Raw genomic sequence first — 27,567 nt, 5'->3', positions numbered from 1 at the left:
CATACCGGTTCCTGTGCTGATCCTCGCCCATTACTGGGAGCCGGCTGTGTCTTTTGCATGAGGCTGGAGAGCTGACAGGGTGACAGCAGGTGGAACAATGCTGGGAATCATCAGTCTGCAGGGACTGACACGGGAGCTGTCACTCTATCTGGAGAACCAAGTGCAAGTGGGTCTCTTTGGTTCTGGGGTGGGCTTGTCCTTGGTGCTGGGATTTGGGGCAGCCTATGCTTGCTACTACCTTAGTGTCATTGCCAAGGTAAGCGGGATGCTGTGAGTTGTGTTGCCTGTATCACCCTGTCTCTGTAGAGCAGTGATGTCATTGCATGTAGACTAATCTTTCCTCATCTGATTCTGTTCACAGAAACCTCAGCTGGTGACAGGCGGGGAAGCATTGTGCCGCTTTCTGAAGCAGCATTGCCCGGCTGCGACTGAAACCTACTACCCCACAGTGTGGTGCTGGGAGGGCAGAACGCAGACATTGCTGCGACCGTTCATCACTGTCAAGCCACAAGTGCATTACAGCAAGTGAGTAGAGCTGCTCAAGTCTATAGTATTATATCATTCCTTAATCCACCAATATATCTGCATTGGCATCAGGATTACCAGCTTGCTCAGCCTGTATGGAGACCTGTTCAGCAGTACCTACAGGCAGCGCAGTCACTCGATGATCACCATGTCTTTTATTACAAGGCTCACCTGTACACTCATCATGTAAAGATCATCCAAACATTTATAGGCATTTACATTTCACAAGACACACTAGTCACACATGCATCAGGCAGCCCTGCACTAACGGTTGTCACAGGGATGGCCATGAAATTCCACATTCAGCATTTTTTTCCCTTTTTTAATTTAGCATTTTTTAATCTCTAAAATCTCTAACCATATCTTAGGGCTAGAGATGGCAACGAGAGGCCAGTTCTTCCAGTTTTCATTGTAAAGCTAGAGGGAACTCGGCCGTTCATGGCCGTCTTGGTCGAGAATCTCGTGTGTGTGTGTCTATTCAGTTGCACCCTGACTTTAAAGATCTGCCACTATGTTACCCAGTTTTACATAGCTAATTTGACAACGTTTTTGTTTATTAACCCCTTCAGTACCAGCAGTCCCTGGCCCCTTAAGGACCAGAGAACGCTGGTACAAAAAACTAGTGCATACCGACGAATCCCTGCTACCGCCGTTCATGCCGCACACCCGTCACCTCGGCCCACCCGTTCTGCCGTCTCTATGACAGTAGGGCAGGTGAGCTGCGGCGGGGAGAAAGCAAAGTGATCGGTGCGAGTGAAGAGCGTGCAGCGGCAGTGAGTGAAATCTACGCCCTGGCAGGAATAATAGCTCACAAACAAGACGTAGATTTCAATTAGCGTCGTCCGATAGTACTTTATTTATTTCTATGTTAGAGTCCCAGGTTTGTACTACAAAACTGTACATCAAATTAAAGGACAAGCGGTCCTTTGTAGAAACAAAGAGCTCACTTAGGGCCCTTTTCCACTAGCAGTCGCTAGCGTTCGCGCTGAACGCTAGCGATTGCTGAATCGCAATTCCGCCGTTTTCCCGACGTTTGCGGCCGCGATTTTGCTATGCTATGCACTGCATAGCAAAATCGCGGCAAAAGTCGCTCCGCGGCGCGATCGCGATCAAGTAAAAAACGAATCGCGGTAGTGGAAATGACCTACCGCGATTCCTATGTTAAAAAGCAAACCGTAGCGATTGTAAAATCGCTAGCGGTTTGCGGTTTTGCGATTCAGCTAGCGCAAACGCGCTAGTGGAAAAGGGCCCTTTTCCACCAGCGCGTTTGCGCTGGCTGAATCGCAAAAACGCAAACCGCTAGCGATTTTACAATCGCTACGGTTTGCTTTTTAACATAGGAATCGCGGTAGGTCATTTCCACTACCGCGATTCGTTTTTTACTTGATCGCGATCGCGCCGCGGAGCGACTTTTGCCGCGATTTTGCTATGTAGTGCATAGCATAGCAAAATCGCGGCCGCGAACGTCGGGGAATCGCCGCTAATTGCGATTCAGCAATCGCTAGCGTTCAGCGTGAACGCTAGCGATTGCTAGTGGAAAAGGGCCCTAATTGGTAACAATATACAATCTAAAACTGCATACATACGTGAGTTAAGTCTTTGAAAAAAGAAAGCTCAAAAATCGTTCTGCAGATAATCTTTGAAAAACAATTTGCGAAAGGTAGAGGCGGAAGATATTTGACTCTCGGTCTTTCAAATCCATTGCACCGGATCGGATCTGCAGACAATTGTTAATCAAGCTGTCTATGAGATCTGCAGATGTTTTTTAACCTTTTGTGTACAGCGCATGTGTGTAAAAGAAGGCAGTAAATGGACTGCAAAAGTATTTCTTTGGTCTTGCGCATGTGTACAGCATCTTTAGAACACAGTGCACTTTAAAACGGTGTGATTGGGGCTCCGCTCCCACACCTCACATGGGCATCCATAGTCTGGGTACCCACTGTCTGGCTGCCTTGAGCAGTTGCATCAATTAACTACAAACACCTGTTTACAAAACTGCATGCAAACCTTATGCAGGTTTTTTTTTTTTTTTTTTTTTCCCTCAACGTTTTTTTTTAGCAATTAATATATTTGTATGCACCGTATGAATGTTTTATATTATGTAGCTCACTGCAGTCCTGTACTTTTTGCCTTTGTCCACAGTTTTGTCCCCTGTTTTATTGCCTGATGAAGCGGGCTTGGTCCTGCGAAACGTGTTGCATCTATTGGGGTACTAATAAAGTGTTTATTTATGTCAGACAAGTAGTCTAGTCTGCTTTCGGAGGTAGGTCCACCACTGCCTCCCCAGCATATTTTAAAACTTTTAATTGTTGTTTTTATTCTGCTGGCGCCTCTGTTCATCAAAGTCATCTTTAGAACAGTCTTTCAAACCTTCCTGACAAACCTCTGCAGCAAATTGATTCCTCCTCTGCCAAAGATTTTTATCTCACGTGTGTACTCAGCTTAGGCTGCTTTCACAGTAAGACGTTACAGGCGCACGTTAGTGCAGCCTGCAATGCAGCCCAACTCACAGTAATGAAAAATCAATAGGCTGTTCACAGTGACCACGTTGCGTTACATTGTAACGCAGCAGGTAGGCCTGAAAGATAAATCGAATTTAAATCGAAATCGTGATCACCAAGATCACAATTTCGGAATCGTCAAAGCGGCAATTATCGCGATCACATCATTTTCACATGGGGGAAGTTTGAAGAAGTGTGCTTGGCAAAACTCCGGGTTCCTGTATGTCACATGACATACAGGAAGTATTCCGTGCATTAGAAGCTATGTTCAGAACTGATGCAGCTTGGGGGACAGAGGAGGCACAGAGAGACACAGAGAGAAAGAGCGGGCACAGAGGCACAAAGGGGGCAAGAGAGAGACCCAGAGGAGGCATAAAGAGGCAAAGGGGGCACAAAGAGAGACAGAGGAGGGAACAACTAGGCAAAGAGGGGGAACAAAGCTTGATTGGAAGGAAACCGTGCATCGAATCGAAATCGCAATTTCAGACAGAAATCGCTCAATTCAATTTTTTTCTAAAATCGTTCAGGCCTAGCAGCAGGTTGAAAGTGCTGCATGCTGTGCGTTATACGCGGCTAAGCCGCGTTAGACTTTTTGCACATGCTCAGTGATGTTGGAGGAGGAGGTCTCCCCTCCTCCTCCGCGGCCAGCCACATGGCTAATTAATATTCACTGCACTGTAACGTGCAGTGTTTACGTCCTGGAGCGGCCGCTCTGTGCGGCAATTGGCTGGCGGGACCCCGTGATGCGGATCACGTGGTCCTCGCATTGCACAGCACAAAAAAAGGCACACCAAAAGCTGCATAACGCAGCTCTTGGTAGCGTCCTCCTCCAGCAACACCAGGCGTTGCGTTAGGGGCACGTTATGCGACCTAGAACGTCCCCTAAAACGCAACGTCCTGGTGGGAAAGAAGCCCTAAAAGAAATAAACTATGCAGGACATGATGTTTAAGGCTAAGTGCACACTAATGGCCACACGGGCATGATAAGCTCAGCGCGCTGGTTAGCGTGCGTACAGGTTTGCGCGCGTAATAGTAATGGTTTGCGCGCATTAACTTTCCCCATTCACGCGCTAACCCATATATTAGTGCGTGAACAGGAAAGTTAATGCGAGCAAACCTTTACTATTACGCACGCAAACCTGTACGCTAAGCTTATCACGGCCGTTCTAGCATTTATCACGGCTTTATGAATTGATGTCTAGGTGTGTTGCATAATGCACATGTTATAAGGTGCACACACTCTGCACAGTAAAACAAGCACATTTGTCTCAAAGCATTTGCAATGTATTATGTGTGTTTTTGCATGTGTTCATTGTAAAGCACTGTAGGAAGGGCATTAGGATAATGTGATCCGTTACAGCACAGAGATGTGAACAGTTGTACGGATAGGGAGTTCACATGCACCACAATGCTATGCGCATGATAAGGATTCTACTTATGTATTGTTAAAAAAAAAAGTTTTTGGCCCAGTGCATACCAAAAACCTCTAGCAGATCTGCAAAATGTTTATAGACGTTTTCTAAACATGCCTAGCGTTTTTTGGAGCGTTTTTGTGTAGCAGATTACAAATAGTGTTACAGTAAAGCTGTTACTGAACAGCTTCTGTAACAAAAACACCTGGAAAACCGCTCTGATCCAGCGTTTTTCAGAGCGTTTTTCCACAAACGCCTCAAATCTAAAAAATGCTGCGGCCCCTGAGTTTGCGTTTGTGGAAAAAAAACGAGCCGCTCTGGTGTGCACCATCCCATTCACTTTCATTAGCCAAGCGGTTTTCCCTCAGCAAGCATTTTAAAAAAACGTTTCAGAACTGCTCTAGTGTGCACCAGCCCTTTGTCATCAGTACAGTAGTTGAGTTTTATGCTGCCCACACACACATTTTAATGCAGTCTTTTTAACTATCTATTTTAAAATGGCTAAACATTAATTGGAAGTAATTGTATTCAATGCAATCCAGGGTTTCCGTTCTCTCCCATCTAAAAAAACCTCTTAAATGTAATCAAAAACTTAATACATCACTTGCTTTATGACATCTGAAGTGAAGGGGATATGGAGGCTGCCATATTTATTTTGTTTCTTTACAATACCAGTTGCCTGTCTGTCCTGCTGATCTTTCAGGCATCAGTAGTGTCTGAATCGCATACCTGAAACAAGCATGCGGAAAATCCAGTCAAACTTGCATCCAGCATCTGATCTGCTGCGTGCTTGTTCAGGGTCTATGCTTAAAATTATTATAGAGGATCATCCAGAGACCCAGGAAACTTGCATCTTTTTTTAAAAAAAAGGAAATAAATATGGCAGCCTCCATATCCCTCTCACTTAAAAAGGTGTCCTTTAAAGCATACCTAAATTGACATGTGGCATGATGAGATAAACATGGCTACATAGTCCTACTAATTACTTGTCTGGGGTCTCTTTCTATGTTTTGCATTGCAAGGGTTAAAAAAAAATAGTGCTTTTATTAATGCAAATGAGGCAGTGGAACAGGAATCAAATTCTGCCCCTGGTTTTATGAAAAGAATACAAAATCCCAAACAGTTCTATTTGTGAAAATACCATTCATAACGAGAGAGGGCTGTAAAGTTCAAACAGCTTTACTGTATTACTGTATTTTAGGTGAGAGTTAAAGGGATACTTAAGTCAAAAGTAAAAAATGACTTTTACTCACCTGGGGCATCCCTCAGCCGCCTGAAGCTGTATGGTGCCCTCGCAGCCTCGCTCCGATCCTCCTGTCCCCGCCGGCGGCTACCTCCGGGTTCGGCGACAGCCGTCGACAGGCTGGGAACGCGAGTGATTCTCCGCGTTCCCAGCCGCTATATCACCCTCTATGCTGCTATAGCGTATATGTTATACGCTATAGCAGCATAGAGGGTGATATAGCGGCTGGGAACACAGAGAATCACTCATGTTCCCAGCCTGTCGGCGGCTGTCGCCGAACCCGGTGGTAGCCGCCGGCGGGGACAGGAGGATCGGAGCGAGGCTGCGAGGGCACCATACAGCTTTAGGGGGCTGAGGGATGCCCCAGGTGAGTAAAAGTCATTTTTTATTTTTGACTTAAGTATCCCTTTAAGGCCCATACACACGTCGGATTTTCGTGAATGACGGGTCGTTTGAACGTCCCGTCGTTCAGTCGTTCGCCCCGCTAAATCGGGCGTGTGTACAGACTGTCGTTCGCGTGATAAGACTGAGTTTGAGCGCTCCGCTCAAACTCAGTCTTATCAGATCGCTCAAACTCAGTCTTATCACGTGAACGACAGTCTGTATACACGCCTGATTTAGCGGGCGAACGACTGAACGGCGGGACGTTCAAACGACCCGTCCACGAAAATCCGACGTGTGTATGGGCCTTTAGGATCTTAAAGGAACACTATCGACTAACATTCTTTTCAATTGAGATAGGAAATGTTTGGGAAGTGCTGCTAAATACTGGTGTATACATTTGAATCCTTATCTCTTTTACTCTTATCTAATTCTTTTCACACTTTTTCTGATAGCAGTCTGCTCTAATCTGATGGCAGAATGAGCCCTGGTAACTCTGCTTCAATATTACACTGTTCTTAGCATGTCAGACTGCAGAGATTCACCTTTGCAAATGTGACATTCCAATCGTAGCTAAAATCTACACACAAGGAATTACAGCTTTTGCCTCTGATCTTTAACATGAAAAGTAGTACAAATGTTTACACAGCTACCTAGACATTATTTGTATATTGTCATTTTAGAACCCTTGGTTAGATGGTGTTCCTTTAAATTGTACCTTTTTGTATGACAAGCAGTTAAAAGGAAGAAAACTGCCTATTGCTATAGTGACTTGTTTTTATAGTTACAGGATTTCTCTAAACATAAATGACACCAATAGTGAAACAGAATAAAGATGTGTGTGCAGCATGTACTTCCCTCTGCTGCTTTACATATTTGATTGCTTTCTCTGTGAAGGGCTTGTTCTGCTTTATGTTGATGAAGTGGCAAAAAGTCAGGGACATATTAATAGCCCCTGCAGCCATAGAAGGGAAGGGGGTGGCGGCTTCTCTCACTCCCCCCTCTCACATTTAGCATGTTAGCGCAGTGGAGCAGTTTCCCTATGCAGCACCATGCCTTCATTCAGTTCCTGATGTATAACATGTGACTTGCACCACAAGCCACACAGAGCAGACATATGCTGCCGCACATCACATGACTGCAGGGCTGGTGCGCTTCTCTATTAGTCCTTTCTCCCTGTCTTCATCCCTGCTGGCCACATCTTCTCAGTGACCTGGTGCATGTCATTACTTAACCTCTTGCCGACCGCGTCACGCCAGTAGGCGTGGCCGCGGCGGCAGCCCCAGGACCGCCTAACGCCAATTGGCGTAAAGTCCTGGGGCTTTGTTTTGCAGGAGATCGCGCGCAGGCTGCGCGCGCACCTCCTGCTTGGGGGGCGGAGCTCCGCCCCGCCTTCAGTCTCCGAGCGGCTATTGCCGCTCGGGAGACTGTTAGACGGCGTGATCGCCGTCTATTTACTCTGTGCAGCGCTGCGATCAGCAGCAGCGCTGCACTGGGGACAGCCGTGTGACACGGCTGTCCCCCTGGGGGACAAGAGAGCGATCGGCTCTCATAGGCAGAAGCCTATGACAGCCGATCGCCGTAATTGGCCGGCTGTGGGGAGGGAGGGAGCGAGGGAGGGAAGGGGGTTAAAGGAAGAGGGTTTTTTTTTAAAAAAAAGGCAACACAAATATTTATTTAAAAAAAAATAAACATGGGGGGAGCGATCAGACCCCACCAACAGAGAGCTCTGTTGGTGGGGAGAAAAGGGGGGGGGGAATCACTCGTGTGCTATGTTGTGCGGCCCTGCAGCTTGGCCTTAAAGCTGCAGTGGCCTTTTAAACTAAAAATTGCCTGGTCACTAGGGGGGTTTAGCCCTGCAGTCCTCAAGAGGTTAAAGGGGTTCTGTGGAGGGTTATAAAAACAAAAAACTGAGACTGACCTGGGGCTTCTATTGGCCCCCTGCAGCTGTCATGTCCCGCACCCTTCTCCTACCATCCTCCGTTCCCACGCCACCGGTCCCAGTCTAATTATTAGTCTAACTAGACGAATACTGCTCGACTCCCTGGGAGCTTACTGTGCAGGCACAGTAAGAGAAAACCTCGTACTGCACCTGTTCAATAAGCTCACGGAGACGCGAGCGGGAGCAAGCGCACGGGCGTGCAGCCGCAGTTCTATTAGATGAGTAATTAGACCGGGAGTGGCGGTGGGGAGCGGAGGATCGTAGGAGGACAATGCGGGACATGACAGCTGCAGGGGGCCAGTAGAAGCCACAGGTAAGTGTCAGCTTTGTTTTTATAACCCTCCACAGAACCCCTTTAACACGCGCTGGGTCACTGAGAAAAGGCGTTTCTGCTGTGAGGATGAAAACGAGAACTCATGGACCAATAGAGCAGTGCACCTGTCGGGACAGGTGATTTGCTATGCTGCAGTGCAAGGACACTACTGTGCTGAAGACACTGCGGTGGCCCCGGGGAGAACATTTACGTTGGTGGGGTGGACAACTTGGGTTGGGGGGCCCTGAGGCAAACACCTCTTTGCCTCAATGGAACACTGGCCCTGACCCAGGTTACTTTTCCAATTGTAGCATGTACCGGCCCTACATGGTTGCTGAGGAGAGAGGACTGCTCATCACTAGAAGCAATTAAAAGACTGTCCTTCTGGGCTGCTCTGCAATATGTTGAGACGTTGGTAAATCTCGCTTGCTGGGAATTGCGAGGTGGGGTGTGCAGGTGGGTGGGGTGGATTATACTGGCCACACTTGTATGAAGGAGGGTTGCTGTGCCTGCTATACACTTTTTATCGGGTGATGGAGAAGGCAGAATTTTCACAGGCTATGTTTGCTTTCGGGGTTGGGAGGCCAGCCACACTTGGGGGGGGGGGGGGGGGGGGGGGGAGTTATGCAGCCCACAATTGTTATGGTGTGAGGTAGCAGGGCTAGTTATGCAGGTACACTTGTTGTGGGGTGAAGAGGGTTATGATGTCCCATGGTTTGTGGTTAAATATCACTCCAATACAGCTTACAAAGTTGGGACAGTACAGCATAGAGCCCTTTCTATATGCCTGCGGAATTGCTATTTGATTAGTTAATTTTTTTTATTAGTGTAGACACCGTGTAATCTATACATACACATAAACCTACAAAGTACAGCAGAGACAGCAATTAAACACAAACCTGTATGATAAATTGAGGAGACCGTTATATCTAGCAAGTAATTAAAATTTATCTTTCACTAATCTGGCTTGCGATTGGTTAGTATGGAGTGATGAAGTTTGCATATCTTTTCTGCTATCTGGTAATGCATTCCTGTAGTATTGGTGAAATTTGCTGAGCACACCAGATCTGCAGCCTTTGACACAGACGTGTCAGGAGCAATGAGATCAAAGTTCTCATGAATCAGTTTAGTTCTCTTGTGCTAATCCTCTAATGAAATGTTACTGTGTGTGGTGACCCTACTGAAACCTTTACAACCCAGGTACTTCCAAAACTAGGAATGATCACTGAGATACAAGTATTTTTTTCCTAACATTCAGATTTCATGTAAATTATATACAACTTGAAATTGGATCAGTCATAATAACTTCCTGTCAATTTTTATTGGTCCAAGCTGCATATAATTTGCATGAGAAAATATTTGCATTTCATTGATCATACCTACCCAAAACTGAGGCGTGCATGAAAAAGGGGAGCAAGGGATGAAGGGTGCAGGGTTTTGTTAATAAAAATATTGTTAATATCCATTTCATTAATAAAAATATTGTTAATATCTACTGTGACGCTTACACGGTTCCCGAGAAAACCGTGTGTGCGCCACTTACATCACAAACGAAAGTTTCATTGCAAGCAACCACAATGACTTTTTTTTTTTTTAATCAACTTTTTTTTCTCTTCTCCCTGGGGTCTCGTATCCACTAGTGCGGCGTGCGTCTCGTAGACGCACGCCGGCACTGAGCGGGTGGGCGGGATCGCAGGCGAATCCCATGAGCCGTGCCATGCACGGCTATGGGAATCGCAGCCTCCGCCGCAAATTCTGTAGGGGGTTCCGGCCGAATCGCTACTGCAAGCAATTCGGCCGGTGGCGCAGTTATCCCCTATGGCAGAGTTTCCCCGCGCGATTTGCCTGCGGGGAAACTCTGCGGATTCGCGGCCGTTTCCGCAAGAGTGGAAACGGGCCCCGGCTCTTTGATAGCTTCTAATTACTGGACCTTTCACCTAAGTGTGAAAAGCTGTGTCCTGGAAGGACCTAGTCCTCCTGCTGCGTGAGGAGGCCATCAATCTAGTTTCTGCTTGACAAAGCCTATGCTTCTGGGAGAATGGTGTCTGCACTTTGACACCTTTGCCCAGAGCAGCAAAAGGGACAGATCTTATCAACTTTCCCTGGAAGTAGCTGACCTACTGTGACCCAGGAATCCGCAATATCCATATTTTCATCATAATTCATGGCATAGCAAATCTCTATGCCCATCAAATCTGCACAGGTTGTGGGAGTCTGCGGGACGCTGGTTCTGAAAGGTTTCCTGACCAATCGGACTCCCAGAACTGAAGTAAGACCGGTTTAAAGTAACCCTCTAATACTCTAATACCCCAGGGGTCTGACCCCTCAAGTTTGATATCATAGTTAATTCTGATGGACCTAAAAATGTTATTAGATTTAACATGACCTGTACAGTTTTTGAGATACAACACCTATCCTGATTTAGATATATTTTGGTCTCTATGAGAAGGGGCTAGCTCCTCTCAGGCTCCAAAAGGTGTGTGTGATCCCCGTCCTAACTCCTCCTTGCTGAAGTGAGGGGTATAACTTAACTGGGCCCAGGTTGTCGAAGGTTCAAAGTCCGTCATCTGAAATCTTTGTCTAATAACATCCGACAGCCAGCTGGACACTGTCAAAAATCCCTTGGATTATTTCTCACAAAGGCATGGCAATCGCCATCTTGGACTTTCCGCCAAAGACTTGCGATTGCCACATGAACTACCAATAACGGTATTTGAACTGTACATTTAGATATTCTGTTCCTCTTTCATCTCTACTCTCTTTCTATCAAACCAATCTGTTCTGGCGGACAGGTATATTTATCTGTGGGCTAAAGTAGACTGTGTGTATGTAGTTTTAGAATAAAACTAACTATTGTATTGTTCAGTTTTGTGCCTGTTCTGGTCATCTGATTGCTGCTACAACGAACTTGTCCTCTGAGGAGTCATTCTACGGCCTTGTTTTATTATGTGCTTATAAATTGTCGTTTTGCTAGTTAGGTTGTAAATAACCGTTTTCTTCCTTCTAGGAATAGCTAGCGGGAGTCTCTTTCCTTCCTGAACAGGAGAGAGTGGTGGCAGTGAAATAACCCGATTTCCAGCGTGAAATCAATATTTGTAGTTTACCGATTGTACACACAATCGGGATTGTACAGGTATAGGCACCTCCAACCAATCTTAACCGTTTACTACGCACACAGTGAATCTGCCCCCAGAAGTCTCTAGTGCATGAGAGCTGCATGGAAACAGTGGCCCAGTAATACGGGATTGGTGAGGGATTGTCCCATTACATATTGTCGACAGCGTTGCTACCAATTTTAATGTCAGTCTGCTCACTGTACTTCCTGCTACCAGGTGCGACTATTCCCCGAATTCCAACGGTAGCAGATTAGACGGGATTGGCACGCTTTGTCACATTAACTACCTTCTTCTGACGATCAAGCAACCGGTCTTTTAACGTCTTTTAGATGGGATTGCGGGGCTGGATTGTAACATCTACTGATATTATTTGTTTTTAAAGTGTAGATGGTGTCAATTATATTGCCAAATGAAATGTGTTAATAACTAAAATAAAACGTTAGAAAATCTTACTAAGATTTTACTACGGTTTAACCTAACCCTACTCTCATACAGAACCCTCCACTACCGATGCTTAACCCTAAGATCGCCCTGGCAGTTCCCTAAGACCCGGGGGCCCGCAGGAGGTGGTAACTCCAAGACTTCCCCCAGTAGTGCCTAACCCTATCCCCCCCCCCTCCGGGTGATGCCTTACAAAAGTAGAATTTGTATATACAAATAATATAATATTTGATAACGTAAAATTTGTACATGGAAATTAATTATTACAAAAACTATAATGTTGCAAGTTTCAAAACCGTAACGTATTTCAAAAACTTTAAAGGAGTACTGTAGGGGGTTGAGAGACAAAGAGTTGACATACCCGGGGCTTCTAATGGTCCCCCGCAGACGTCCTGTGCCCATGCAGCCACTCACCGATGCTCCGGCCCTGCCTCCAGTTTACTTCTGGAATTTCCGACTTCTAAGTAGGAAAACCACTGAGCCTGCGCCCTCGCTCCTGCTGTCATAACCAGGAATGTATTGCGCCGGCCCAGTACGGTCTGTGCCTGCGCAGTACGCTTCTGGTGACATCAGCGGGAGCGAGGACACAGCCGCGCAGGCGCAGTGGTTTTCCAACTTTAAATTCCAGAAGTAAACCGGAGACGGGGCCGGAGCATCGGTGAGTGGCTGTGCGGGCACAGGATGTCTGCGGGGGACCATTAGAAGCCCTGGGTAAGTTCAACTTTTTTTCTTTTTCGCCTCCGCCCCGCCCCCCACCCCCAGCAGTACTCCTTTAATGTTGAAAATGATATTTATCGGGCACCGTATTAATGCTTTGCATTGGTGCCTATGGGGCACCAAAATCGTCCATTAGCTGCGGCGCCCAATTTCCTGCTACCAAGATATAGCATTCTGTTTGGTATTTCCAAACCTAGTAAATCAGCCTCATTGCTTTCAGTACACTACTTCGATCCAGACCTGGGACAAGGTGCTCCAGCACCCAAGGCTGAGACCCCAAAGTGCCCCCCTCCATCCCTCCCACTCCAACCCCCACGCCACACACTCAGGCCCGGCCCTAGACTTTTTGCCGCCTGAGGCAAGCTTTAAAGAAATCACCCCCCCCCCTCCCTCGCCTGGGTCCCCCGTCCTCCGCTCCCCTCCAGCTTTAAACAGTTGCATCGCTGGCTGCAGCTATAAGAGGCAACGGGCGGGGATCACTCACCTCTTCCTCGTTCCAGCCTGCGCTCCACTGACGTCACTTCCTGCGGCATAGCAGGAAGTGACGTCAGTGGAGCGCAGGCTGGAACGAGGAAGAGGTGAGTGATCCCCGCCCGTTGCCTCTTATAGCTGCAGCCAGCGATGCAACTGTTTAAAGCTGGAGGGGAGCAGAGGACGAGGACCCAGGCGAGGGAGGGGGGGGGGGGGTCCGACCCCCCCCCCCCTCCCCCTCCCCGCCGCTAGGCCCAATACACCTTCCTGCCCGCTATCCCCTCCAGCTCGGGCGGCCCCTCACACCCACGGCCGGGCGGGTGCCGCCCCCCCAGAAGTGCCGCCTAAGGCAAAAGTTTCACCCCGCCTCATGGGCGGGCCGGCCCTGCACACACTGATTGCTATTAGACTAAGAGGCGCCCAAGGCACCCAACACCTTAATATCTAGTTATCTGGCTTGCAGTCACTGCTATGTATCACCTTTTCTTAGGCCTAGTGCACACCAAAAGCGCTAGCAAATCCACAAAACGCTAGCGGTTTTGGGTGCGGATGAGTGAATTTAGTCCCAGTGCACACCGGGCGGATCTTGATGCAATCCGCCGGGTGTTCACCGGCCGCATCCGCATCAGCATCCGTGTGGCAAATGTATCTCTATGGGCTGGTGCACACCGGCGGTTTGAGGTTTTAAGCAAACCGCAAACGTGCAGCAAGAGGCACGTTTGCGGCTTGGTAAAAACCTCAAACCGCCGGTGTGCACCAGCCCATAGAGATACATTAGCCACGCGGATTTTCACGCGGATTCGGCCGGTGTGCACTGGGCCTTATTTCTTACTGCTTCAAACACAATAGGGGAATGATAGCTGAGTGAGTTGTGCGCCCCATCCTACCCTGCATGCTGAGGCTGGAGCCTCTCTTGCCTCTGCCTCAGCCAGTCCCGGCCCGGCCCTGCTTCAATCTTATCTTTATATGTAGTGATGATATCTGGAGAATATGATTTTTAGGCAGTTGTATTCCACCAAGGATTCCATACAAACAAAAGGTAGACAATGCAGGATTTTTTTTTATTATTTTTTTTTAGTCCCAAAATGAAATTAGTCAGCAGTTGTTGGCCAGAGTCCTCCCCCCACTACCTTCATGGTCCAATTTCCAGTAAAAGAAAAATGGATATATCTATTTTTATCAATAGCATTCACAAGATCGGAGCCTGACCTGTGCTTAGGGTGTTTAGAAGCCTCTTTATTGTAGTGCTTTTTGCAAAGAATCTCTTGAGGTTTTGAATAAAAGTGAGTAAGGCCTGGTGCACACCGAGCAGTTTTTGTAGCATTTTAAAAACTGCTTCCGCCTGTGAAAACGCTTGGCTGATGTATCCCAATAGGATGGTGCACACCAGCGGTTTGAGGTTTTTAGCAAACCGCAAAAGTGGGTCCTGCAGCACTTTTGCGGTTTGCAGAAGCATTTCTACCTCAATGTAAAGTATAGGAAAAGCTCAAACCGCTCTGGAAAACGCTAGATCGGAGGGATTTCCAGGCGTTTTTTTTACAGAAGCTGTTCAGTAACAGCTTTTACTGTAACAATATTTGTAATCTGCTACACAAAAACGCTCGACATGTTTAGAAAACGTCTCTAAACATGTCTAGAATCGCTCTGAAATCGGCTCCAAAAACCTCTGGCGTTCTGAGGATCTGCTAGGGGTTTTGGTGTGTACTGGGCCTATAGCTGTATTCTTGTTCAATTTAGATTCATGAAATGGGGACCAGTGTATTCCTGGCATTTGGTCTTTACCACATTTTCCTATGGTCTGCTGCAGCTTGTCAAACGCTAGGGGAATGCCAGTCATAGTTCTGTATTGGGTGAAATTGTTGTAAAGGTGAATAGAGGACAATGCCATTACTCACACAGTTTTCATATTTGATGCAGCTGAAAATCCATTTGAAAAAGTCAGTCAAGTGATGTATCTAGAATGAAGGGATCTAGGTGGGTATTGCCAGGTAGTGACTAGCTCTCATTCTGGGAATACACTGATCTATTTTCGCGCTCTATTTCACGCCCATTCGATTTTCAATTGTTCCCTATGCAAAAATCGAGCGTGGAATCGATCGGGCGGGAGATCGGACATGTCGAAAATTATCAATCGAGCCATCTAAATGGCTCAAAATCGACCCGTGTATTCCCAGCATTACTCTCCAGCTTCTCTGTGTTCTGCTGAGAGATTTAAGGTGCCCATACATCTAGCAGTGTGTTCACAGATCGACCAAGAGACAGATATCTTTCTGATCAAATCTGATCAGAGAGAGATCTGTTGTCTGCCCATCCTCCTGATGACAATTGAATTCTTTGCCCTGGAACTGATAATAATGTCTTTTTTTTTTTTTTTTTTTTTTTTTTAAAGCGCTCACCAAATCGATTTGCAAAGTACTTTTTAAAGCGCTTTGCGATTTTCCTTTACCTTGCAGCTCACTCCTCACTCTTACACTCTAATCGCACTGCTAACAGCCAGCCACATGCACACTGAAACTGCCAGAACTAGGCCTGAATGATTTTAGGCAAAGATTGAATTGTACGATTTCTGTCAGAAATTGCAATTTCGATTCGATTCACGATTTTCTGCAAAATCGAGCTTAAGCATGTGCCTCTTCGTCTGCGCAAAGGAGGCGGAGCAGAGCTGTGATAAATCCTAAGCCCAAACAAATAGACCGTAGGTCAAAATAAAAAAAAAATTAGACCAAGTCGAGGGGGTGGGGAGTTATCATGCCACTGTCCCTTGATTCCCCATGCAGTACATATATTACTATGCTGGGGGTGTGTGCTTGGGATAAAAGTCATGTCACAGAGGCGGTGGGGATGGTTAATGTGAGGTGTGGGATGGGTAGTGTAAAGGTAAGCCGTGGGGGGGGGGGGGGTTGCGCTGATACACATCCATCTCGCACTCAGCATTTACACACACACGCACACACACACACACAGTCTTGCTTACTCAATCTCCCCCATGCTGTGCAGCTCCATCCACATGCTCTCTTCTCCTGTACTTCGTCAATGAAGGGGGAGGGAATTCCTTCTCTGCTCCCTGCTTGCATGGAAACTGTTGAATAAGGGGGGAGGAAAACTCGGCCAGACATTAGCTAAATAGCCTTTGTCTCTCCCCGTGGTCTGCAGAATTAAACAATCTGCCGAGGAAAGTGTCACATTAGCGGAGGAAAGTGTCACATTAGCGAGAGCCTGAGCCGAGAGCCTGAGCCGCTCTCGCAGCAGGGCTGATGACGTAGGAGGGGGAGGAGGGGGAACTAGGCAGAAGCCAGAAGGAAAGATAAGCTGCCACGGGGAGTGAGAGCCGCTGCTGATTTACACACAGAGCTGCGCACAGCGGGAGGGCACAGGTCCGGCGGAATATCGGCAAAAATCCCCACTGGGGCGATCACGGAATCGTCATTTCCATGATCGCGATTTCGATATTAAAACGATAAATCGTTCAGGCCTAGCCAGAACCTTATTAATACTCCCCCACCTATCTCTGCTGCTCTCTGGAATGCACGCTCAGTCTGCAACAAACTTCCTTTCATCCATGACCTTTTCAATTCCAATGGCTTCACCTTCCTTGGGGTCACAGAAACATGGCTGACTCCTTCTGACACGGTCTCACCTGCCGCCCTCTCTTATGGGGGATTCCACTTTAGTCACACGCCTAGAAGTGGGAATAAGCGTGGCGGAGATGTGTGGGCATTCTGTTTTCTGATAGATGCTCCTTCAAGCCACTCACCCCCATTCCTTCTCTTTCTCTACCTTCCTTTGAAGTCCATGCAGTCTATCTATACTTTCCCTCTAACCTCCAGATCGCAATAATCTACCGCCCTCCTGGCCCTGCTTCCTTCTTCCTAGATCACTTCTCTGCATGGCTCCTCCAGTTCCTGTCCTCCGAAATCCCTACCATCATTATGGGTGACTTTAACATTCATGTTGACACTAAAAATTCTGCTGCCACTTTACTTCCTCCTATGGCCTGTCTCAGTGGTCCACTGCTCCGACTCACTCTAATGGTCATACACTTGACCTCATATTCACTCGTCTCTGTTCTATCACTGATTTCACTAATACTCCTCTCCTGCTCTCTGATCATAACTTGCTAAACTTCTCTCTCTCTCCCTCTCTTCCTACCTTGCTGCCTCAAGCACGCTCACACATACGTAGGAACTACCGCAACATAGACATGCAATCTGTCTCTGATGCCCTGGCACCTCTCCTCGCACAACCATTCACTGACCCTGACTCAGCAGCTGCACACTACCACAGCTCAATCATGCAAGTCATCGATGCAAATCGCACCCCTCACCAATGTCCACCCACACAGTGTCAGTCGCCAACCCTGGCTGACCAAAGCTACTAAACAGCTAAAGGGATGCTCTAGAGTAGCTAAACAGCATTGGATAAAAACCCATACTAATGAGGATTTTATTTCTTACAAAAAAGCATTGAACAAGTTTAAAATCGCTCTCACTTCTGCAAAACAATTATACTTTTTCTACCTCATATCCTCCCACTCGCACAATCCAAAGCGCCTGTTCAGCACTTTCAACTCCCTTCTCAGTCTACCCCCTCCTCCTCCTCCTTCATACTTATCAGCTGAAGATTTTGCAACATACTTTACAGATAAAATTGCAAAAATCCGTAGTGTGTTTTCCATGCAGACATCAAACTCCATCTCGACTCCTTGTTGACTGCTCTCTTTCCAGGTTCTCTCCACTCTTCGAACATTCTCTCTCCTCTCTTATCTCCAAATCCCATCTAACCACCTGTTCTTTAGATCCTATCCCATCACATCTCATTCCACAGCTATCCACATCCCTCATCCCTGCCCTAACATCGCTGTTCAACCTATCCCTCTCCACTGGAATTTTTCCATCCTCACTCAAGAAGGCTGTTGTAACACCACTACTTAACCACTTGCCGACCGCACGCTTATACCGTGCGTCGGCAAAGTGGCAGCTGCAGGACCAGCGACGCAGTATTGCGTCGCCAGCTGCAGGCTGATTAATCAGGAAGCAGCCGCTCGTGCGAGCGGCTGCTTCCTGTCAATTCACGGCGGGGGGCTCCGTGAATAGCCTGCGGGCCGCCGATGGCGGCTCGCAGGCTAAATGTAAACACAAGCGGAAATAATCCGCTTTGTTTACATTGTACGGCGCTGCTGCGCAGCAGCGCCGTAAGGCAGATCGGCGATCCCCGGCCAATCAGCGGCCGGGGATCGCCGCCATGTGACAGGAGACAGCCTGTCACTGGCTGCACAGGACGGCTAGCGTCCTGTGCAGCCCGGATCTCCAGGGGGGGCCAGGTAGGAGAGGGAGGGGAAGGATTTCGCCGCGGAGGGGGGCTTTGAGGTGCCCCCCCCCCCCCGCAACACCCGGCAGGCAGGAGCGATCAGACCCCCCCAGCACATCATCCCCCTAGTGGGGAAAAAAGGGGGACGATCTGGTCGCTCTGCCTGCACGCTGATCTGTGCTGGGGGCTGCAGAGCCCACCCAGCACAGATCAGCTAAAACAGCGCTGGTCCTTAAGGGGGGGTAAAGGGTGGGTCCTCAAGTGGTTAAAGAGACACTGAAGCGGAAAAAAAAATGATGAAATTATGATTTGTATGTGTAGTACAGCTAAGAAAAAAAACATTAAGATCAGATACATCAGTCTAATTGTTTCCATTACAGGAAGAGTTGAGAAACTCCAGTTGTTATCTCTATGCAAAAAAGCTATTAAGCTCTCCGACTAACTTAGTCGTGAAGAGGGCTGTTATCTGACTTTTATTATCTCAACTGTAATTGAACTGTTTACTTTTCCTCTGCTAGAGGAGAGTTCATTACTTCACAGACTGCTCTGAAAGACTCATTTTGAATGCTGAGTGTTGTGTAATCTGCACATATTAGAGAGTGATGCAATGTTAGAAAAAACACTATATACCTGAAAATAAAATTATGAGAATATTTTCTTTGCTGCTAATCTTCTAGTAATTATTCATAGTACACAACCAATTCATTATATCATATATTTTTTTTCGCTTCAGTGTCTCTTTAAAAAAAACCATCTCTAGACCCCACTGAATTTGCTAACTACCGCCCAGTGTCACTTCTCCCATTTGCATCTAAACTACTTGAATGCCACATTCATGCTGAACTAAGTCAGTATTTATCTGCTAATTCCTTGATCAGTTCCAGTTCCACTCCACAGAAACGGCCCTCACCAAAGTATCCAATTATCTCCTCACAGCTAAATCCAAAGGCTGTTATTCTATACTCATCCTTCTAGATCTGTCATCAGCATTCGACACTGTCGGCCACACTCTACTACTACAGATCCTTTCATCCATAGGAATAAAGGACCTCGCTCTCTCCTGGATATCTTCCTACATCTCTGGAAGGTCTTTCACTGTTTCTTATTCAGATCAGGCCTCCTCTTCACATCCTTTGTCTGTAGGGGTACCTCAAGGCTCTGTCCTCGGTCCCCTCCTCCTTTCCATCTACATGCACGGTCTTGGTAACTTAATCAACTCATTTGGTTTTCAATACCACCTATATGCAGATGATACATAACTGTACCTCTCGGCCCCAGACCTTAACTCCCTCCTCACACGGGTTCCCGACTGCCTGCCCGCTATATCCTCTTTCATGTCCTCTCGCTTCTTAAAATTTAATATGAATAAAACTGAACTAATAGTCTTTCCACCATTCCTGTCCACTTTGCCTGATATTACAATAAATGTTAACAACACGTCTATAACTTCAGTTCCCAAAGCACGGTGCTTAGGGGTAATATTTGATTCTTCTCTGTCATTTATTCCTCACATTAACTCCCTGACCAGCTCCTGTCATCTCCTCCAATTTAAAAACATAGCACGTATCCAACCTTTTCTCTCTCATGACACAACCAAAATGTTAGTACATGCTCTTATTATATCTCGATTGCACTATTGCAATATATTGCTTGGTGGACTTCCAACTAACTCAATTCTGTACTGAACTCTGCTGCTCGACTCATTCATCTCGCCTCTCGCTCTTCCTCTGCTGCTCCTCTCTGTCAAGCTCTTCACTGGCTATCAATTAACAAGAGGATTCAGTTCAAACTCTTAACCATAACCTACAAAGCTCTCCACAATCTCTCTCCGCTGTACATCTCCTCACTAGTCTCCAGATACCAACCCAACCGCAATCTCAGATCTGCACACGAGCTTCTTTTATCCTCTTCTACAATTACCTCCTCACCTTCACGTGTACAAGACTTCTCACGTACCTCACCCCTCCTCTGGAATGCCCTTCTACAGCACATCTGCCACTCTCCCACCTTTGAAATCTTTAAACGCTCCCTCAAAACCCACCTTTTCCGACAAGCATATTCTCTAGCTTAGGCCATGCACCCACTAAATAACCTAATTACGCACTGCCTGTACATATACTCTATACTTCCCCCACCTCTTGTTTCCACCCCATTCCTTTAGATTGTAAACTCGCAAGGGCAGAGCTCTCTCACCCTTTTGTGTCTTGGAATGGTATTCATTTCAATGCTTGCACTCTGTTAGACATTTATACATTTTAGTCATCATGTTAAATTTGCTATTGTAATCAGCAGTTCTGTATTTTGTATAGGTATTTTGTATAGGTCATATTTGATGTATATCATTGTCTGGATCATTATGTATCCCTTGTTTGTCTTCTTACATTGTACAGCGCCGTGGAATATGTTGGCGCTTTATAAATAAATAATAATAATTGTAGCGCAAACATTCTAGAAATAGTGCAGTACCCGCGTTTGTGCTCAGAAAGAAAGCTCATCACTCACATAGAGCAACATTGCACAAGCACTTTTAAAAATCGCCACCGTAAAAAAAAAAGAGCAAAGAAAACGCTCTTAGTGTGAACAAGGCCTAAGTATTTATGACATCACTGCAGCTCAGCAGATTCTTATCATTCTCTATCATTATATAGACTGTGCTGTGGCTGCATTTCTGGCCACAAAGAGTTGATCTCTCAGCAAAGGGAGGAGATGAATCAGGTCAGGTGATTGTGCTCACGGCGAGAGACTGGCGGCTGCCTCCTCTTAGCGTCTCTCTGACTACGCGCCAGTGCACACCAAAAACCTCTAGCAGATCTGCAATACGCTAGAGGTTTTTGAAGCAGATTTTCAGAGAGATTCTAGGCATCTTTAGAGAGATTTTCTAAACATGCGTGCCTAGCGTTTTTTGGAGCGTTTTTGTGTAGCAGATTACAAATATTGTTACAGTAAAGCTGTTACTGAACAGCTTGTGTAGCAAAAACACCTGGAAAACCTCTCCGATCTAGCATTTTTCAGAGCGGTTTTCTACTTTCCTATACTTTAACATTGAGGCAGAAACACCTCAGAAATAAAAAAATGCTGCAGCCCCCGAGTTTGCGTTTGTGAAAAAAACGAATACTTTACATGAGAATCATCGAAACGCGATCGGAAATGCTCGGAAGTAATCGAGTGGCCAGAAATCGACCGGGCATCGAGTGCGGGAACACACCGTGTGTACCCATCATTACTCTTCTCCGAAGCTCTGGATGGGAAGTCCACCCTACATATATACATGTAAAAGCAAATGCGTATTTGCATGTGATTAGCCAATTTAGGCTACATTTGCAAAGCCAGATTTGCCAGGTATTACTTGGTGTTTGATGCACACATACAATTCTCTGATGTAGGGAAATACTCTGTATGTTGCCCAAGCTACAGCTGGGATACAGGATGAAAGTTTTCCCCAGGAGACACATATCTTGTCTTACTGTGGCAGACTTTGCTCCCAGAAGTGTCTGTGTACGTTCGATTAGAGAATCCATATTCTTTATCGGCAAACAAGAGATCTGTCGAGAACTAGTGACCTTCCCAGAAAACTCTCTATTTCAGATATCTGCAGATTTAGAATGTATCCTAAAGTGCTTCAGCGTTGTAATACAAACTGAATATGATCTTTAGGCCCCGTTCATATCACGGAACGCAGGCGCGTTCCGTTCAGAACACAACGCACAGGAACGCACGTCATGTGCCTCTCTGTGCGTTGCGTGGCTGATCCCATTCACTGAAAGTTAATGGGACAGCCGCGCGTTTTGCTAGGAAACGCGTGCAGCATGCGTTCCTGGACCGCACAGGTCCGGAACGCATGCAGTGTGAACATCAGACAGTGCACTCTATGCACTGTCTGATGTCGTGCGTGTCGGCCTCCCGCACGTGTTCCCGAAACGCGGACGGGAACGCGTGCAATGTGAACGGGGCTTTAGGGCTTCCTTCATTTTTGTAGCTTATCAGAAGATCGTCTAGAAAGTAGCTTAGAGTGACCAGAGGTCCCCGGATTGCCCGGGACGAGTCCCGGATTCGGGGTCCGCTGTCCCAGGCAGCATGAGGTCCCGGGAAACGTCCTGCTTTCAGCAGCGGGACGTCCCGGCCTCGGGACTCTGGCCACTCTATCCTCATGAACTGGCAGCGGCGTCTATAGACGCCGTGCCAGTTCATTGCCTGCAGCCCCGCTCCAGCCTCCTTAGTCTTCCGGTGTCTGTTCCCGACACCGGCAGGCGAGCAGGGCTACGGCAAGATGGCTGCCGAAGCCCTGTATTGGAGACTATTTGTGTCTCCAGTACAGGGCTTTGGGCGCCATCTTGCTGTAGCCCTGTCAGCGCAGGAGACGAGCAGGAGGAAGGTGGTCCCGGGAGCAGCGCGCCAGAGGCCGGAGACTTCTGCCAGGTGAGTAAATGCTTTCTTTCCCAGGTGAAATGTTTGCCCGCATTGCGTTTCTTTTCTGGTGAAATGTTTGCCCGCATTGCGTTTCTTTTCTGGTGAAATGTTTGCCCGCATTGCGTTTTATTTTCTGGTGAAATGTTTGCCCGCATTGCGTTTATTTTCTGGTGAAATGTTTGCCCGCATTGCGTTTTATTTTGTGCTGACATGTTGCCCATTGCGTTTATTTTCTGGTTTATTTTCTGGTGTTCGGGGTAACTGTTACTGCATTTATTATTTAATGCTCATAGATGGCTATGTTTGCTGCTTTGTGGTTACGGTATACTATTAGCATCACACAGTTTCTGCACACCCATGATGCAAAGTCTCGTTTGTCCACATTATGGCGTAAACACTGCTTTCTTATGCCTCGCTGTTACATCATTACGTTAGCTCCGCCCATACAATGTCATGGCCACGCCCATTCCCCTCCCCGCGCCTGGTCACTCTAAAGTAGCTAAAAAAAAAAATCTTCTGCATTGATTAAAAAAAAAAAAAAAAACTGCTATAGTTATCCTGAGCTTTCATACAGATCACTAGGTAACCCACAAAGGAAGCACTTTAGACTGCAGAAAAAAGATTTAGAATTGAATCTTGATAGCTGCTTAAAAGTCCATTGTCCAGACAGACTCAAGGCACTCGAGCTACAACCATTAGGGCACGCTCAGTAGGCAGTAGCAGTCTTAGGGAGTCTTGCCCAAGATCTCCTTATACAGGTGCAGGCTTTCTGAATAGGAAGATCCAAGGTGTAAACCCTAGTCACCAGTGTCAGAGGCCAAGCCTTTAATCACTATACTAGCTACAGCCCCTTTTCCTGAAAAGCAAACTTGTTATCAGAAATAACTATGCATAATCTTTGCAAAGAAGATCTGGGAAATCAACACATGGCCAAAAGAATGGAAACGGTCAGTTTTTATTCCATTGCCAAAGAAGGGAGATTCTAAAGATTGCTCTAATTACCGCACAATTGCCCTCATTCCTCACATGAGCAAAGTGCTTCTTAAGATTATACATCAACGCCTCAATCCAGTCATTGACAGAGAGGAACCTGATGATCAGGCAGGTTTTAGAAGAGGCCGTGGCACTCGCGATCATATTGATGGATCTTGGAGAAATCCCACAAATATCAGAAAAATGTCTATATGTGCTTTATCGACTATAAAAAAGCCTTTGATTGTGTCGAACACAATAAGCTGTGGAAAGCATTAGGTGAACTGGGCGTGCCAACTCATCTGGTTAAGCTGATAAGATCATTATAAGACGGCCATGAAGCCACAGTGCGAACACCCTATGGAGACACGGATTGGTTAAAAATTGTTAAAGGTGTGAGGCAAGGTTGTATCCTATCCCCCTTCCTGTTTAATCTTTACGCCGAAGTGATCATGAGAAAATTAGATTTTGAGGAAAAGAAATTGACGTGAAAATTGGTGCACGGAACATCAGTAACCTTCGGTATGCTGATGACACAACTCTTCTCTCAGAAACGGCGGATGGTCTGCAGCAGCTGATTAATCGAATCAAAGATGAAAGTGCAGAGGTAGGCCTCCCTGAATATCAAAAAGACTAAGATCATGACAACAGTAGATGACGGCAATATCAAGATAGCAGTTGACAATGAAAATATTGAGTGTGTGCAGGAATTCACCTTCGTCGGCTCTCAGATCGATCGAAATAGTGATAGTCATGAAATAAAACGTCTGATAACCCTCAGCAGAAACACAATGGTAAGCATGAACATAGTATGGAAAAGCAAAGACATTTGCATTACGACCAAATGTCGACTGGTTCTTGCCATTGTTTTCCCCATAACCATCTATGGCTAACTATGCATTAGCTTTGCATACAAGTATTTGAAAAAGCAGTATTGCAATCATTAATGTGTATAATCCTTGCACATAATTCTTATCTGAAAAGCACTCTTGCACCAGAAAAATCTATGCATATAATCAGGGCTGTGGAGTCGGTACAAAAATCTTCCGACTCCAACTCCGACTCCTCAGTTTCTGAAACCACGACTCCGACTCCAACTCCGGTGCCCAAAATTGCCCCGACTCCGACTCCTCGACTCCGACTCCAACTCCGACTCCACAGCCCTGCATATAATCATTGCATATTACTAGCATTAGATTAATTATGCGCATCATTCTTGTACAAATCTGAAAAGCAAACTAGCTGACAGATCTGCCATTCACAGGAACCTTCTAGCAGGATTAATAAATCCAGTACTGTGATCAGCATTCTGACTGCATCACAGAATAGATGCCTCAGTAGGAAACTTTGTAGTCAAAGTTGAAACACATTGAGTAATAATTGCCATTGAGGAACCATTTACTTGCTATAAAGGTTCCTGTATCCTCAAAGGGATACCTCATTTACAAAAGATTTAAAGGGATAATGTAGGGGGGTCAGGGGAAAATGAGTTGAACTTACCCGGGGCTTCTAACCGTCCCCCGCAGACATCCTGTGCCCACGCAGCCACTCACCGATGCTCCGGCCCGCCTCCGGTTCACTTCTAGAATTTCAGACTTTAAAGTCTGAAAACCACTGCGCCTGCGTTGCCGTGTCCTCGATCCCGCTGATGTCATCAAGAGCCACAGCGCAGGCCCAGTATGGTCTGTGTCTGCGCAGTACACTCCTGGTGACATCAGCGGGAGCGAGGACACGGGCGTGCAGGCACAGTGGTTTTCTGACTTTAAAGGCAGAAATTCCAGAAGTGAACTGGAGGCGGGGCCGGTGCATTGGTGAGTGGCTGTGCCAACACAGGATGTCTGCGGGGGACCATTAGAAGCCCCGGGTAAGTTCAGCTCATTTTCCCCCGACCCCCCCCCCCCCCTACAGTATCCCTTGAAGACATTATTTTGTCAAGTACTTTACATTCATTTCCAATGAAGCTAATCATGGATTTATGGACCATAAAGCCTTATCTATACCACACAATCCTCCATGCAACCCGATCCGACCAATCGACCCGACCAAATCCCAAACACCCGACCGGGACCCGCCCGACAGCGCGGCTGAAAGCCACTGCAAACAGTGGCAAATCGACCACACCACCGACCGAACACACCGGACCCAATCAAATCGACCAATCGAATCTAACTTGATCACACAAAAAACTGCATGGCGCAGACAGGGCCCAAAGAACAATCCCAAAATTGACTGTTTGTTCCAAATGCATTACTTGCAGGTCCTTTAGCAGAGCTATAGGGAGTGCCCATACCCCAGCCTCTGTTTCCCATCAAGGAGGAATCTGAAACCCTTGGATGATAAAACACCTGAGGTCTCTCATTGGCCTGATTAGACTGGAGTACCTCTAAAGGAAGCTTTTTAAAGCATTTACGAGGCAAAATTGCTAAAAAAAGTAAATCACCTGCGCAGTCCGCCTGGCCGCTACGTAGCGTGGATCAGGGGGGTGTGGCCCTAGAGCTGCGCAGCCGCACTCGCGGCCAGGCGGACTGCGCAGCCGCGGCCAGAGGAAGCGGCCATGTTGCGAGAGGCAGGAGAGCCTGACCCGGCCGTGGGGTCGGCAGCCGGCCCGGGGGGCTGATGAGCGGTGGGACCCGGGCGGATCGGCGCGGATGGCGTCCTCCGTGCCATAAAAGATGAGGCAGGTAATTTACTTACGTAAGTCCTTTTAACAGAAGAAATACTTCCCAGAAAGTTGTAATTGAAAATTGGACAAACATTGAACCTGTTATCACTTTCATGCTTTACTACTGACAAGTATAAGCATTACACCAAGGTTTCAGATAGGGTACAGCAAGCTTCTTATGGCAAATTCCACCAGTCCTATGCTACGTACACACATGCGACAACGATCGTTCGTTAAGAACGACGAACGAACTTTTAATTGATGCAAGAACGACCTAAGTAAAGGTAGTTTTAAAATGTGTGTAACGATCTGATCGTTAGAACGAACGTTACATCACAGAAAGCAACTATTGCGCCTGCGCATAAAAATGAGAAGTTCCATGGAGAAATAGTGAAATGCGCATGTCAAGCCTAGTACGAACGATCGTTTCCAACGATGTACTACTTTTGCAAACGATCGTCGTTGGTTAAAATCCGCCGAGACAGAACTTTCTTTTGTAGCGATTTGGCTCGTTCGTCGTTTGCCTTAATAGTCGGTGGTTCGTTTTTTGTAACGATCGTCGTTGGTAAAGATCGGGGAACGATCGTTACAAACGACTATAGTCGCATGTGTGTACGCACCTTTAGTCTAGACTCAGATCCATTAGGACAGCAGGCCTGGAGCTCTGCAAAGAAACACAGAAAAAGCATTAGTGGGCTGCCTACAAACACTTGCTGTTCCCTAGCCAGTAACAAAAACCTTACCTGGCTTGTACTGGCTTGTGCGGCTGGGCTCAGCCCTGGAACTCACTACAAATCACAAATCGCTAGTACAATCGCTAGCGTTTTTAACCACTTTACCCCCACGCGTACGGATTTCTCCGCCCCTTTTTTCCCTCCTAAAAAACCAGGGACGGAGAAATCCGTACCTTCGCGCTACCGCCGCTGTCCGCGCTCCCGCCGCTCGTGCGCGTGCACCCGCCGCTCGTGCACGCCGCCGCCCGCTCGCCCGGAGATCAATGAACGGGAAAATCCATTCCCGTTCGTTAAACTAAGCCCCCGCAATGATCTGCTGCTTCTTTCAGAAACAGCTAGATCATTGTGAGTCTCCCAGCCTCCTACTGCTTCCTGTAAGCGTCCTTCCGGACGCTTACAGGTCGCATGTAAACAAACACTCTG

The 27,567-nt window shown here is 46.9% G+C and overlaps 1 protein-coding gene across 2 annotated transcripts in view; it reads left to right on the top strand.

The window, feature by feature from the left end:
* Positions 1-20: 20 nt before the first annotated feature.
* The window catches only part of ABHD3 (abhydrolase domain containing 3, phospholipase), a 98,957-nt gene continuing 71,410 nt past the window's right edge, over positions 21-27,567 (top strand). For both annotated transcript variants that reach the window (XM_068234726.1, XM_068234725.1), the window contains exons 1-2: positions 21-256; positions 362-525. In XM_068234726.1, the coding sequence (XP_068090827.1) occupies positions 98-256; positions 362-525 (323 nt within the window). In that variant the 5' untranslated portion in view covers positions 21-97. The remainder of the gene's footprint in view (positions 257-361; positions 526-27,567) is intronic.

Source organism: Hyperolius riggenbachi, chromosome 5 (assembly GCF_040937935.1).
Source record: "Hyperolius riggenbachi isolate aHypRig1 chromosome 5, aHypRig1.pri, whole genome shotgun sequence".
Classification (NCBI taxonomy): Eukaryota; Metazoa; Chordata; class Amphibia; order Anura; family Hyperoliidae; genus Hyperolius; species Hyperolius riggenbachi.
The sequence above is the reverse complement of the archived record's forward strand: the minus strand, read 5'-3'. Positions and strand labels throughout refer to the sequence as shown.